Consider the following 15,255-nt stretch of genomic DNA (forward strand, 5'->3'; position numbering starts at 1 on the left):
CAGCCTGGGCTGGTTTTCTAGTTCTAAGTCTGTCACAGACTTTTGGGTTTGGGTGATAGCTAAGCACCTAAAAATAAACTTGATAATGGGAAGTGTAAACTCCAATGTGAAGCACCACCCATAGCTTCCGAACGGCCACTCTAACTGGTAGAAGCTCGCTGAGATGTACAGACTTCTACGTGCACGGCAGTGGGGACTACTATACTATGCATGTGGGGGAGAGAACAACTTGCAGGTCCTCCAACCACACAGGTCCCGGGGATTGAACACGCATCACCAGGCTTGGCTGCCAGCACCCTGACCAGCTGGGCCATCTCATTGAGCCCTCGCTTTTATTTTTATCCTTATATGTTTTGGATAAAAGATTCTTGTGCAAGGCTGAGACAAAGCAAAAAGTATGGACCTTCTTATTGGAAAACACGGTCAAGGTACACAGACATAGCTGTGTGTACAACTGCAGGGCTACATGGGATACCTCCAGCCCATTCGTGTGGACTTACTCTGCATGCTCCGAAGGGGAGTGTCCCACTCTACACAACCCTATCCACTCTCCTTCCCCAGAGAGCAAAGCTCCAAAGCTGAGGGGACAACCTTCAGTGAGCTGTGAAGAAAGCCACCTTAGGATAGACAGTACCCCACAAAACTACCGATTCACAAGCTGTCGATAAGTGGCAGCCTTTCATTTGTATCATCCTGGATCCCCAATCAGCTGACATGCTGCTTTAAGGAGTTTGTCAGCTCTAACACAAAAACAGCAGCGATGGAGTAAGTCAACCATGCCCCAGGGTCCACTTGCAAAGCTGAGGAACACCACAGATGCAGAATCCTATGTCAGAGAAGTCTCATTACTATGGTTACAAAGCACTGCCATTGTCCCGGAGAACACCAGTGCAGATCAGGGCATGAAGTCACGAACAAAAGACCGAATTCCTCCTTGTTCCTGAGATCAGAGGAAGTCAGGAGAGCCAGCCCTCCATTAAAGGACTCACCACGTCCAAGAACAAAAGGCTGGGGGAAAATTCCACACAGACCTCACAAGCTTTGTTTCCAAATGCAATTAGCCAGTCTATAAAAATGTTGTGTAAACAGAAGTCTGATTTTCCTTCCACTCCCCATCTTCTCATAAACAAGACTTTGGGGGTGGATATGAGTTTGTCCCACTTTTCTTTTGACTAGACAGTATTCTTGAGAAGCAAAGAAGGCTATCTAATCACTTTGTACTGTAACAGGACTACACACCCACAGAGCTTCAAAACTCGCCCTGTGATACAAACCCAGTCCAACTAAGTTTTTCCATAGCAGCTGCTTTCCGAACACTTCAGCAACTTTAATCTCACAAGGCAAGCTACAGAAGAAAAGCCAAGAGCAAAGGCCTTCTTAAAATGCAGGCAGATGGTTTATATAATCAAACCAAACCACTGTTTGAATTTCCTATACATACTACACTGACTCACAGCTATACTGTAAAAATCGTTTTAAATTATCATTAATAAGAAAAATAATTAATATCAAACTAGAAGATGTAGTAAATGCTTTAAAATATTCTTTTACTAGGGCCACAGAGGGTCACTTTTGACTACTCAGAAAGCCTAGATTTAAGGACAATCACAGTGGTTTAGTTCGGTAATTTGACCAACATTGCTCTCAACATTCAATCATCACTAAACTCAACCAAAAAACAGCAGTACGAAATGAAAACTCACTAGCATCCGCCCTGGGGTGGTAAGAGGGTACGTGGGCTTTAGTCATCGGGGGAGTGGGCCATCACTTCTCAGCCTCTGTGGTAAGACCAAGGACACTGGAGCATGGGCATGTGAGGCAGGTTTTACCACCTTTCAAAGGACTAGACACGGCGTGGTCCCGGAAGGAGAAGCAATCACAGGCGAGGCAAGGCTAGTACCGAAGGTCCAGCAGCTTGTGTGAGGGCCTTCCTTAGCTGAGTTAGCGGGGCACACCTGACTCCAGCACTGCACAAGCTGAAGCCAGAAGGCTGCAGTGAGTTCAAGGCCAGCCGGGGCTATCCGTACATAGTTCTAGGCCAAACTAGGATACAGGTAAGACCTGTGTGGGAGGGAAAAGAAAAAAGAGAAGAAATGGCGCCGGGCGGTGTTGGCGCACGCCTTTAATCCCAGCACTCGGGAGGAAGAGCCAGGTGGATCTCTGTGAGTTGGAGGCCAGCCTGGTCTACAGAGTGAGTTCCAGGACAGGTTCCAAAGCTACACAGAGAAACCCTGTCTTGAAAAATCGAAAAGAAAAAAAAAAGAAGAAATGAGGAGGAGGAGGGGGGAGGAGGGGAAGGAGGGGGAGGAGGAGGAGGAGGAAGAGGAAGAGGAAAAAGAAGGAGAAGAATGCCTATCATTCCAGCACTAAAATGGCAGAGGCAGGAGGATTCATAGCCACTTTGGCCCAACAGCAAGCAACAGGCTGTCTTCGTCTCTATTCTATAGCTGTGAAGCGACACCATGATCAAGGAAACTCTCATCAAAGAAAACATTTAATTGGGGCTGGCTTACAGTTTCAGAGGTGCAGTCCACTGTCATCATGGCGGGAGCCTGGTGGCACACGTGGCACTGGAGCCGTGGCTGAGAGCTGCATGCTGGTCCACAGGCTGAGATGACACTGGGCCTGGCTTACGCTTTTGAAACCTCAAAGTCCGCCCCTAATGACGCACTTCCTCCAGCAAGGCCACCCCTCTTAACTTCTAATCCTTTTAAATAGTGCCACGCCTGGTAACTAAGCATTCAAATATATGAACCGATGGGGGCCATTCTTATTCAGACCACCACACAGGCCAACCAGGGCTACACAGCAAGGTCTCGCCGTGTGTGTGTGTGTGTGTGTGTGTGTGTGTGTGTGTGTGTGTGTGTGTGTATCAAAATGTATCAAAGGATCCAGACAACTGGACTTACACAGCTCTGAAATAACAAGTAGCCATGCCATCATGCATCATGATCATTGCTTTATCCTCTGAGAGGTTTAAGGATAATTACATTTAAACACTTGGGCAACTACTGATAAGGCTGATGGGACTCAGTCTACTCACTGACGGATACCCGGATCTGAGGGAAATCTCCTGGCAATACTGACATGGAAAACAGCAGGCAGGGAACAAGTAGCAGGGCAGGGGTGTGACTTTATCTCTTTAGCCCAGAGATGAGTCACAATCTTCTTTCCATTTCCTACGTACCAGTGGCTCCGCAGCACTCATCCCTCTCTGCTCTACCACAAAGACCCAGCCCAAAGCCATTTGTCAGCTAGTCCTGGGCAGCTACCATGAATTCTAAGAAAACAAACGTGTGGGAGCCACCTGCATGCCAGATATCCAGACATGAGGGAGGCACCTGCATACCAACCACCCAGATCACCCAGCAACCTTCACTCGCTTTTCTGTGCAAGGGAAAAATGGGGCAGAGAGTTACCTCTCCAACACTGGAATGTGGTGAACCCTGCCAAGATAAGATACTGCTGGGCCACTACTCCAGTATCGGCGCACTGTGAGCTGTATCGCACACAGCTCCACCGACTGCCTGACAGCAGGGCTGAGGCAGTGTGCAGGCATCCACTGTATTCTGCTTGCATTTTCTACACTAAAAAAAAATGTAAATGACTACAAAACTAAAAGTGCCCATACTAGTGATAAGCACAGGACTCAAATTCATTGCAACCAAAACAAAACTAGACACAACAAGAAAAAAGTCAGAACCATGACTCAGTATATACATTAAATGGTATATATATTAAATGGTATATATATTAAACAACGGTATATATATATTAAACAATACAATAGTATACATATTAAACAATAAAGTTAAAGAAAAGACTAAAAATGACTGAAATGACTCAGCTTTACAAAATAAAATCACATGTATTAAACAAAAATGACTGGCTATATTGAATATCAGAACATGGCTCTCTCTGGGTAACAGTAATTTTTCTTTTCCTCACTGTTTCATAATACTGTCACATAATTTCAAAAGAGTATCAATCTTGAAAAGAATAAATCTGTGCCTGGACCCCTTCCAAAGTGAGAGCATCTGATGGATGAGACCCCACAAAGAACAGGGGGACAGGAGCTTTGTGACCAAAGCCTCATCAAGACCTTCAGCGAGGTCATGGTACATGCTCTGCACACAAGATGTGATACACTGTACTAGCAGGCCACATGTCCAGTGCACTAGAAGAATATTCTTGGGGGTGTCATCAAGATTTTGTGGTAGGTGGTCTATATTTTTTATTTGTCTTTCTCTGTGCATGTGTGTGTACATGTGTGCGGGTACATGTGTGCGTGTACATGTGTGTGTGTGTATGTGCACATGAGTGTGCACATGTGTGTGTGTGCTTGCCATGCAGGCCTGGCAACCTGAGTTCAATACCCCAATCCAACATCAAGGTGAAAGCAGAGTGCCCACGCCACAGGCTGTTTTCAGACTTCTACATGCGTGCACCGTGGTGGCCACGCCCCTCCGCACACATCATATACAAATAATAATTAAAGATACTCTGCATGAAGAGACAGAGATGGAGTAAGCAGATCCTGAGAGAGAGAGAAAGACAACCCGTTCTTCTATGATAAACTAGCAAGACCAAGGCTCCAGCTCTGTGGAGGACAGAACCGAACCGACCAGAGCGGCTAGCGGGCAGAGCTGACAGCCACATTTACAAGGGCTAGCCTCGGAACTTTTCCCTCCCGAAACTGTACTTGGGCCACTACTCACCCCCCTTTCCTACTCCCCTCCCGAAGAGGCCGACTCTTCAGGTGGCCCACACTTGTAGTTCCAATGCTTGGGAGGCTGAGGCAGGAGATCTTCTCAAATTCTGTACAACCTGGGCCAGCCAGAGCTACACAGTGAGGCCCTGTCAGAACAAATAGGCAGCTCATGCTGCACGAAATGCAAGTTCAGTTCTTTACCCAATACTTAGCAAATGAAACACTATGCTTTAACAAATGTCCTGGGTTGTTTTTCGCTCTCTAACCTTCGACAATGGATGATAGTCCCTGGTAGCATTAAAGGCTTTGTGAATAACATAATAGACCTTAGAGTGGTTTTTCATTAATGAAAACCTCAATGATCAAGAAATATGCTCTTGGCTGGGCAATGGTGGCACACATCTTTAATCCCAGTACTCAGGAGGCAGAGGCAGGCAAATCTCTGAGTCTGACGCCAAGCCTGGTCTACAGAGTGAGTTCCAGGACAGCCAGGGCTACCCAGAGAAACCCTGTCTCGAGGAAAGAAAAGAAGAAGGAAGGTAGGGAGAGAAGGAGGGAGGGAGGGAGGGAGGGAGGGAGGGAGGAAGGAAGGAAGGAAGGAAGGAAGGAAGGAAGGAAGGAAGGAAGGAAGGAAGGAAGGAAGGAAGGAGAAGAAATATGGTGACACATGCCTTTAATCCCAGTACTCAGGAGGCAGAGCCAAGCCAAACTCTTCAGTTTGAGACTCGGGTCAGTCAGAATTATATGATGAGATGTGTCTCAAAAAAAAAAAAAAAAAAAGAAAGAAAGAAAGAGAAGAAAAAAAAAGAAAAAAATCAGCCACACACCTGCAATTCCATCACTGTAGAGCTAGAGGCAGAAAGATCAGAATTTAGGGTCACCCTCAAGTTGGAAGCCAGTGTGAGTTCTGTTAGACCCTGTCTCAAGAAAAAAGGAGGCAGGAGGAGCGGAGGAGGGAGAGATGGGGAGAGGATGTACAGACCTGTCTGTAAACATCTGGGCACTTTACCCTTGTATGAAACTGCTGTCGAGATGGACTGGGTCTTCACTTGGCCAATGGCAATCATACACTGGACCTGTCCACAAGCCCTGCTCCTGTGGCAGTCACGGTTGCCTGAGGCTGTCCGGAAGTTAGCCAAGTTCTGCCTGCTAACTTCGGGTGCTCACATCTGCCCCAGGGATCTTTCCACTCAATATGCATGCCACAGCATCAAGAAGGCAAGTCACAACTTCCCAGAACTTCAGGAAGAGCCACAGAAAACAATTCGGCAGAACCTAAGTCGCTAAGTGGGTGTTTGTAACTTGGACCAGGTATGAGGAAGAAACTAAACCTCTCTCACCCTTTCCCATGGGCAGCCATGTCTACCAAAACAGTCAAAAGCCCACTCAGTGCCATCACTTATTTGTGCTGTACTAAGAAAAACAAGGGACATTTGTCAAGCAGAGAAGTCAGCCAACCAGAACCTGGAAAACCATTACCCAAAGGTCTGGATCTGTCTGTTGATTCTTTTTTCTTCCTTTCTTTTTTCTTTTCTTTTCTTTCTTTGTGTGTGTGTGTGTGTGTGTGTGTGTGTGTGTGTGTGTGTACATGTGTGTATGTACGTGTGTGTGTGTGTGTGTGTGTGTGTGTGTGTGTGTGTGTGTGTACTTCAGTTTTCTCACCTGTGAAAGACAGGGCTGCTACCTAAAATGACGATATACTTGCAAACCAGACAGCATACTGGGCACTGAAATAAATCTCTGTCATCGCCATCATCAGCCCCATGATTATCATGAATGCTTACACTTGCCTGCAGGAAACCCTGACCACTCTCGCTCTCCAACTGTCTTGGAAAGGCTGTCTAGATGGTTTTTAAAGCATGCATCTCATTTCACCTCTAACAGGGTGTCACAGCTCTGACACCTTCATTCCCTGCCAGCCCCTAAGTCAGAAGAGCCAGGAAGCTTTCTGTTTGTCCCTAGAGGCCTGTGTCACGGTGAGGTACTACTATGTGATCTCTGCCTCCATTAGCATCCATTAGCCAACACCTAGGCAAAATCTGAGCATCACAGTAGATAGAGCATGAGGAAGATGACCGGCAGACTGTCTGTCCTGTGGCAGGCAGGAAATGACCAGGAATGCCTTGGAGCTGGGTGTGGTAGCACATGGCTGTCATCTCAGAAGGCTGAGGCAGGGGAATAACCACGATGTCAAGAGCAGTCTGGGCTACGGGCTGAGTTCCTGCTCAGTCTGGACTAAAGAGTAAGAAAAGAGGGTATGACTCATCGTGTGGGATTACAGGCTGACAATCTCCAATCATATCTGGCCCATCGAGTGCTCTCATCTGCTCTAAGCCAGTCTGGCCCCTGTGCCCCTCCAATGCACCTCAATTCTAGAGGCATCTTCTCAGACAAGCTTCTCACTCAACCCTCCCAAGGACGTTTTACCACCCAGCCTTGTCACACTACTGGATTCATTGTTGTTGTTTACACGCTAATGAAATGCCCCTACACTTATGTACACACACAGGTCATTGCCAGCAGAGATGTTTGGTTTCCTACAACATAGCCTCCTCCTAGCACTTAGTAGGTGTTTTTAAGACAATAAGGATACAACTGGTAGGCTTAATTTCTTTTGTACAGTGCCAGGGGCTGAACTCAGCCAAGTGCATGCTGGGCAAGCATTCTAGCATTTACATACCCTCTACATCCACATACCCTCACATAAACTCCTGCTAGGGGGTCCACAGTCCCTCCCAACTCTATAAAATCACGGTGTGATTGGCTGCTCACTCCACTGAAAGCGACCACAGTGAGGCCTCCAGTAGCACTGAGAAAGCAGAAGTCATTATCCTGTGGGGAATCGCCAAGACTTGGTTCTTTCCTAAGTCCTAAGCGGGGGTTTTAGAAACAACTCATAAATCCTGGCAAAATATTACTCATACCAATATTTTCTTAAAACTCATTTAAGTACTAACAAAAATTTTCAGAGCCTGAAGTCAGGCACCTGTCCCGAATGAGCTTCAAAGGGCTTCCAAGGGAGAAGGGCAGATGTCCTCAGACATGCAATTACTATACAATGAAAAGTGTTGCACTAAATTGAAGAGTATCACAAAAGAACAAGAATAATGAACTTGAAGTGCTGCTCAGTAACAGAGCACTTGCCTAGCACGCACAGGCACTAGACTCGAGGTTCCATTCCAGCACCACGTTAAAAAGCAAGCGAGCGAGCGAGAGGGCAAAAGGGGGGGGGGAGATTTGCAATTTTCTTAAAACAATCTTTTCTGGCCCCTCTTGGTCTCAAAAGCTCTCGTTAAAATGGAGGACGCTGCTGGGACACTGTCCTTTGCTCTTTGCTTTCCAGACTTGAGGAGAGGGGTGTCATTTTAGCTCAAATCAAAAGCCTCGATTTCCTCATCTCTGAAAATGCCAGCATGACTACACGCCAAGCACAGTATTAGACCTCAGAAACCAAGATGACTCCACACGGCCACCTCAAAGAAGGCAGGACGGATTACTGGCCACTGTAACCGGTGGGTCCTGAGACACAGCTTAACCCCACAGCCCTTATTGCTGGCCTCCATTGTCCTGATGCTCCAAGTAAACAAGACCAGTCCGGCACCTCAATGCCCACCCACCGCGATCAGATTCCGGGGGTTTTGTTTTTATTTTTAGTAACCCATTAAAACCAAACAAAAAGACATAATCATCGTGGGAGAAGAACATCCAGATGGCTTTACCTAGTTCGCTGCTGTTTTTCTAACCCTGCAGATAGAAGGGAAATTAGCATTAAAGGGCTAAAACCTAATAATTCTCTCCTGTTAGGAGACGCCTATGGCTTGGCTATCGAGAATTACAACTAGCAAAATTACAAAACAGGTTCCAGCAAGACAAGCTGCAAAGGAGGGTGTGAAGGCTCGTGCCCGGTCAGGGTTGGGTCGGGTCCGGTCTGTAAAGCCAGGAAGCAGGGCTGAGCCTTCCCTGCGCCCAGACCTGTGCCCGGGAGTTTGCAAATCAGGCTTCCGGACGTTCTCACGACTACAGAGCCCACGTTCCAGACTTAGAGATGCCAACGCGCCTTGCCTGGACTGACTCGAGTTCTATTCGGAGTGTGGAAACAGAGATCTTGTCCAACCCCACGTTTTCCCTCGGTTCATCCCACAGGCGGTGCAGTGGCAGGAGAGCGGCGGAGCTCAGCGCCACTCACTCACTCGAGGCGCCGGCAGGAGGTGACACGTCCCGGGCACCGATGGGATCCTCGGCTCCAACCCCGCTCGCCCGGCCAGCCCGGAATCCCAGAGGCCTGACGCCGAGGTCGCCGGGGTTGCCTCTCGGGCTTCCCCGCGTTCCTTCCCGCCCACACGTTTTCCGGAACCCCAGCCCCGGGCGCGCGACCCCGCGGCCGCGTCCACGGTTCTGACAACCCGCGCGGCAGCCCGTCTCGCTCACCTGGCCAGCACAGCACCGGGCAGACATCGCCGCGGCCGACGACCTCGGGGACGCTGCCCGCTGGGCCCGCCACTCGGGCCCTCACGGCTCAGTCGGCGAGCGAGCGAGCGAGCGCACGCACGCACGGAAGCGGGTCTGGCTTGCTAGCCGCCAGCGAGCCCAGCAGCCCCAGCTGAGAGCGGCGCACCTCGGCCTGAAAACAACCGCCGCTAAGGCCCCGCCCCGACCGCCCAGGCCCCGCCCCGACCGCCCAGGCCCCGCCCCGACCGCCCAGGCCCCGCCCCGGGACCGCCCACCTCGCAGGTCCCGCCCATATCTCAGGCTCCGCCCCTTAGCCGGCCCCGCCCCTCCCCGGGCGGTCCAGTGGGCTCCTTCCTTTTCCGCACTTCCGTCCGGGTTAGGCGGTGGGAATGCGTCTGATCAGCCTCCGGGTCCTACCGGCCCGCCCGGTTTTCGCGGCGGCGCCCCTCCGCCCTGGCTCCGGTGAACTAGAACCGCTTGCCTTAGCTAGTAAAGCCTGGAGCCCTAGTGAGAGACCCCTCCCGACTGTCCTGCGCTGGTCCCACTACCGGGGGACCACTGCTACTGGGCTGTGATCGCCTCCCCTCCTCAGAGGCATCCGCCAGATCCCTGTTCGGGAAACCCTTCTGGCCCCCCAACCCCCTCATCTGCGGGGTCCACCCATCCTCCGGCGCCTGGCTCTCTCTCCCACCTGCTGTCCCGCGGAACTCTGGGGTCTCTGGGCTCTGGTAAGAGCTCTGTCCCGAGAGTCGGTCTCGGAATCCAGGGACTCAGTTGGCGTCCCCGCTTCCTCTCACCTGACCCACGCTGAAAGGAGGATTCTAACAATTGTTTGTTGGATGCCAAGGGAGGGCCGCGTTTTTCTCTCTCCACCTGAATCTCTCCTCATAGTCACTTTGAATGTAGAGCTATTTCTGTTAGTATGAATTTTACACCAATTCCTTTTTTACTGAAAGAGTATTGCAGATAAACATTACTGTACCCATTTGAGGAAGGTGACGTGGAAGCCCAAGCATGTTAAATAGCTTGCCCTGAAGTCTCAGGAAGCGAAAAGGCAAAGCTGGGAATCCTAGTGTCTGGTCCTCCCGCGCACAACCCAGGGCTTGATATTCACTGGACAGCCTTTGACAATAGTGTCTCGGGAAGATTAGGAGGTAAAGAGACTAGAGAAAACAATCGGTGCCTTATCTTCCAGCGACTTAGATCCAGGAGTTTAGAGTGACATACACAACGGAGCAGGCCCTACTTGGAGGCCAGAAAAGTTATGAAGACGGTGGCTGTAACTAAAAATAAAGGGGTGTGGGAGGTGGTACACCAAATCAAGTCAGCACAGCCACTTGCTGGGTGGCAGCCTGTGACTCAGAGCCAGGATCTCCGTGGGGCTTAACAGTGAGCCTTGTTGTTTGCTGCAGGAAGGTCACTTGACTTCGAACTTCAACCCCTGGGCAAACCGGTTGGACCCCAGGAGTTTCTGTCTTGGTGGAAACCGCCCAGCAGGTGTAGGCGGGGCGCAAAACCCACAAACCTTTGAGCTGGGACTTATCCACTCCTTCAGGAGAATCCTCACCAAATATCAATGGGTTAGGATCAGAGGCTTCCTACCGGAGTCCTTTTTTTGTTTTTATTTGTTTGCCAAACCTATGCTAGGATTCAGAGTATGGATGTCAATGTCCTGGAGAGAGAGCAGTGAACTGGAGGAAGGGCTGGAATTGGAGTTGAATGGTAGAGCACTTGCCCAGCATGCATGAGTTTCTCCCCAACATGCCAACAAATGTGTTACCAAAAAAAACCACGTTAACAAAAGCCTGAGCTTCCCACAGTCAGGAAGTTGCAAATTCTAACTTCACTAAGAACAGGCTAGATAACATGACCTCTTTGAAGCTCTGACTTAACCACCACTTGTATTAATGACTATGTTTGGATGAAATGAGAAGATAGTTTGTGATTTTCTCTTCTGGTCCCAGCCCCTTCAAGCTCTATGTGGACCGTGGTGTGGTGCAAACATCACGTCATACATAGCCGGTTTTACAAATGGCATCAAGAAAACTGGATGCAGGCTGGGATGTAGCTCAGTGGTAGGACCCTCACCATGCCTGGTGTGAACTGAAGTTTTCTGTGGACGCTATGTGCTTTCTCTTTCTTAACACGCTAGTGCTGAAGTCTGGCAGACTAGACTGGATCTTCATGATTGTGGAAGGATGGGATGTTGTAGATCGAAAATCAAAGTTATCTTGGGCTATCTCTAGTCATCTTACTAACCATTTACTGCCCACCTCCAGAATCTGACCTAACGTGTTCATGACTATTAGGTAAAACCTTTGGAATGTACTGCCCAGAAGAGCGCTAGCTTCCAACCATAAAGTTGAGTGTTATGAGCACATCTGAAACCTATAGCTACTTCCCAACTCTGCAGTGTCCTTCCGAGCTAATATCCCCACCCAAGTGTTGGGTAAATACATTCATTTATGAGTTTTCTCTGAGACTATAAAAGTTCATGTACCCTCTTCTGCAACAGAATGTCATTCAGGCCAACCTGAAGTTATGTTCCCAGGCCGTGGTTATCCGTATTTGGCCCGGAATCAACAATCTCTTGTTCCCTTGAGAGTCAGAGCTGTTTCACATCAGCACTAACAGGCACTGTGTCCCAGGTTCCATTCCCAGAAATACAAAAAGAAAAATAGAAACTCCAGCAACAGAGAGGAATCATGTCATGGTTTGGAGTCCAAGTTGCTGAAGAAAACTTTGTCAAGAAGCACAGCATAAGAGCTTATAGTCTGAGACGGGAACTCAGTGATACAGCACTTGCCTAGCATACAGGAAGCCCTGGGTTCAGCAATGCCAGCACCATCCCTGTGGCTGCTGAAGTTATTAAGTTATTAAAGCCTTCATGAAGCTCAAGGAGGTCAAACCCCAAACCCTGAGCTGCACATCCAGCAGACTTACTTCTGACATGCAAGCCAAGCCCAGCAAGAGTGTGCATGCTGCTGTAAGGCCAGGACTAGCTCAGAAAGCCAAAGTTCAAGGCCAACCCTCTAGCCAAGGCAAGATACAACTCTGGCTCCACATCAGTCTAATTCTGCCTCCAGCTCCAACTCGCAAGGGTGCCCAGCCCCTCCAGTCTCCTTAATATAGACCCCTGTGCTGAAGGACTGGGTTGACCCCTGGAATGCCGTAGGCTTGTTGTTATTTGTACAAACAAACTCTACACAGGATTTGTCAGCAAGAAAAAAGAGAGTGTACTCTTCTTCGACTTTTGATCAAAGATCTGAAATTACTGTGGCCAGGCGTGGAGGTTTCCTCACCTCCCCACTCTGAGGACCTGTCTGGTTTGAAGCATCCTTTATATTTGTGGTTCACTACGAAGAGTAGAGGTACTGTTAGGAGACCAACAGAAACAGTGGCACCTTAATTTTGTTATTATTATTTTTAAGTAGCCTGCATACTTTTTGACGTGAGACATGGTGTTCCTAACTTGAAGGGAGTTGTACAGTCAGGTCCTTTTGATGTGGCTTTTTCAGGAACAAGCAGTAACAGATCTATTTTAGTAAGATTGTAATTCTTGGCAGACCAAGTCAAATAGACTCCCCACAAAAATTTTCTTAAATTAACTAAACTAGCTTTAGTTTGTATAATATAATTATATATGTGTGTTACATATAAAATTAGAAATAAGTAGCTTGTAATTTGCTTTTTTTCCCCTCCTTGAATTTGAAGATTTTTTTTGATAGAGGTAAATATTTAAAAATACCACATACTGAACTGAAAATAGTAAGATATGTATGTGTGTTATTAAAATCAAAATGTAGAATAGACAACACCCTCTCCACTTTTTAGAGACAGGGTCTCACTAGATAGCCCTGCATGATCCAAAACTCAATATGTAGACAAGGTTGGCCTCAAAACTCCAGAAATCCACAGTGATCACAGTACTGGGATCAAGGTGTACATCACCGTACCCAACAACAACCCCTCTTTAAAACCTTTTTTTAGGAATTGTCATTACAAATTTCATTTCCAATTCAAGAATTGACTAAAAACAAATAAAATTTCAGCCCCCTAAAAATTTTAGCCTTTAACAACTTTGAGGAAGAAAACTAATGACAAATTCTGTTGGTTGTTGCTGTTGCTGTCAGCATGAGGACTTGGTGGTGGTGCATTTTAGGTATGTGCTCAACTCTGAGCTATACCCCATCCCCTCTACTGAGTTTCTTCTTCTTCTCCTTTTCTCCTTCTCCTTCTCCTTCTCCTTCTCCTTCTCCTTCTCCTTCTTTCTTCTTCTTCTTCTTCTTCTTCTTCTTCTTCTTCTTCTTCTTCTTCTTCTTCTTCTTCTTCTTCTTCTTCTCTTTGGTTTTTCAAGACAAGGTTTCTCTGTGTAGTCCTGACTATCCTGGAACTCACTCTATAGACCAGGCTGGCCTCAAACTCAGAGATCTACCTGCCTCTGTTCTCCTAAATGCTGGCATTAAAGGCATGTGGCACTACCTCCTGGCTCCCTCTGCTGAACTTTAAGTATTACAAAATTTTTTTCTATGATCTTCCTGTATAAAATCATTTGGGACCTGTGTTGGTTGGTTTTTGTCAACTTGACACAAGCCTAGACATATCTGGGAAGAGGGAATCTGAATTGACAAAAAATGCCTTGTCAGATTGGCCGGTAGGCAAATCTGTGGGATATTTTCTTCTTTGGTGATTCATGAAGGAGGACCCAGCTCATAGTGGGTAGTGCTACCCCTATGCAGATGGTCCTGAGTTATATGAGAAAGCAGGCTGAGCACGCTGTGGGGAGCAGGCAGTAAGCAGTGTTCCTCGGTGGCGTCTGCTTCAGTTCCTGCCTGCAGTTCCTGCCCCGACCTCCCTTGGTGACGGAGTGTGACCTGAGCGTTATAAGATAAAATAAATCCTTACCTCCACAAGCTGCCTTTGGTCATGGTGTTTTATCTCAGCAGTAGAAATGCAAACAAAGACAGAAGTTGGTACCACAGAGTGGACCATTGCAGTCACAGACCTGACCATGTTCTTTAGGGGGATTATGAAGAACTTTGGGACTTTGCTCTGAAAAAGCTATTGAATAATCAGAGTTTAATGAGCTATCATGATAGTTTGGACAAGAAGATAATGCTGAGAGCAGTACTGATGATGGAAACTTGGCTCGTGAAGTTTCAGAGGGAAGGTTGAGAGTCCTTGTAAGACTATATCAGGGACATTCAGTATTTGGAATTGAGAGTCTATGGTTCTGGTTGGCTGAGGCTAAAGAATTGGCTGCAATTAAGAAGAGTCCAGAACCACTAATGTAAATCCTTTGCTTTCCTTGGACAATCGATACTGGTCAGCTGGGGCCAAAGAGTCAGCTACGATTAAGAAGAGATTAGCATCGTTAAGGCAGACTCTGGATCAGCACATAGAAGCTGTGGTCTAGAGGGGGCCAAAGCTGTAACCTGGTGCTGGTAGCTGTACTTAGTCATGTGTAAGAGCCCCAAGTGGTACTGATTTTGAAGGCATGAAGGGTTTGGGCAGAAGCTGAGGCTTGGTGCTGCGGAGGTCAGGAGAAACCATTGGTGAAGACGCAGCCTCAGTTACAAAAGAAATCCAGGACTGAAGGGTTCATGGAGAGAAGTTGAGGCCCTGAGGAGAGCAGCAGCTAAGGCTGCTGGTGAGGGCACAGCCCAGTTAGGGTGGAGACCCCAGCTTTTTAGAGATGCCAGTACCGTAGAATGACCGCCAAGGGCAGCAGCAGGTGTGGAGTGGAGCTGGCCCAAGCCTACAAGACAAGCTGTGTGTGCTGAGGACGGCAGAGCCAGAGCCGCGGCACCGTCCTAAGCCTTTTGGAGCTTGTGGGTCCCAGAACCAGACACTGAGCTTTGCACGGTTGGACATTGATGTTTGCTTTGATCTGACTGCAACTATGCCCTGGCTTTTCCTTTTTAAAATAAGAAGTATCTAACTTTTATTTTACAGAAGCCCTCAGTGAAGAGACTGGAATTTGAGGGAGACTTTGGATGTTTCAGAGAGACTAAATATTTTAAAGAGTTTGAATCTTCAAAGACTATGTGAGACTTCTAAACGTTGAAATGTTTTATACCGTGATATTGACATGA

General features: G+C 47.8%; 1 protein-coding gene across 1 annotated transcript in view; it reads right to left on the minus strand.

The window, feature by feature from the left end:
- The window catches only part of Serinc5 (serine incorporator 5), a 100,924-nt gene extending 91,585 nt beyond the window's left edge, over positions 1-9,339 (minus strand). The window contains exon 1 of the mRNA XM_028855975.2: positions 9,140-9,339. Within this exon, the coding sequence (XP_028711808.1) occupies positions 9,140-9,166 (27 nt within the window). The 5' untranslated portion in view covers positions 9,167-9,339. The remainder of the gene's footprint in view (positions 1-9,139) is intronic.
- Between the last annotated feature and the right edge of the window lie 5,916 nt (positions 9,340-15,255).

The sequence above is a fragment of the Peromyscus leucopus genome, chromosome 11 (assembly GCF_004664715.2).
Source record: "Peromyscus leucopus breed LL Stock chromosome 11, UCI_PerLeu_2.1, whole genome shotgun sequence".
Classification (NCBI taxonomy): Eukaryota; Metazoa; Chordata; class Mammalia; order Rodentia; family Cricetidae; genus Peromyscus; species Peromyscus leucopus.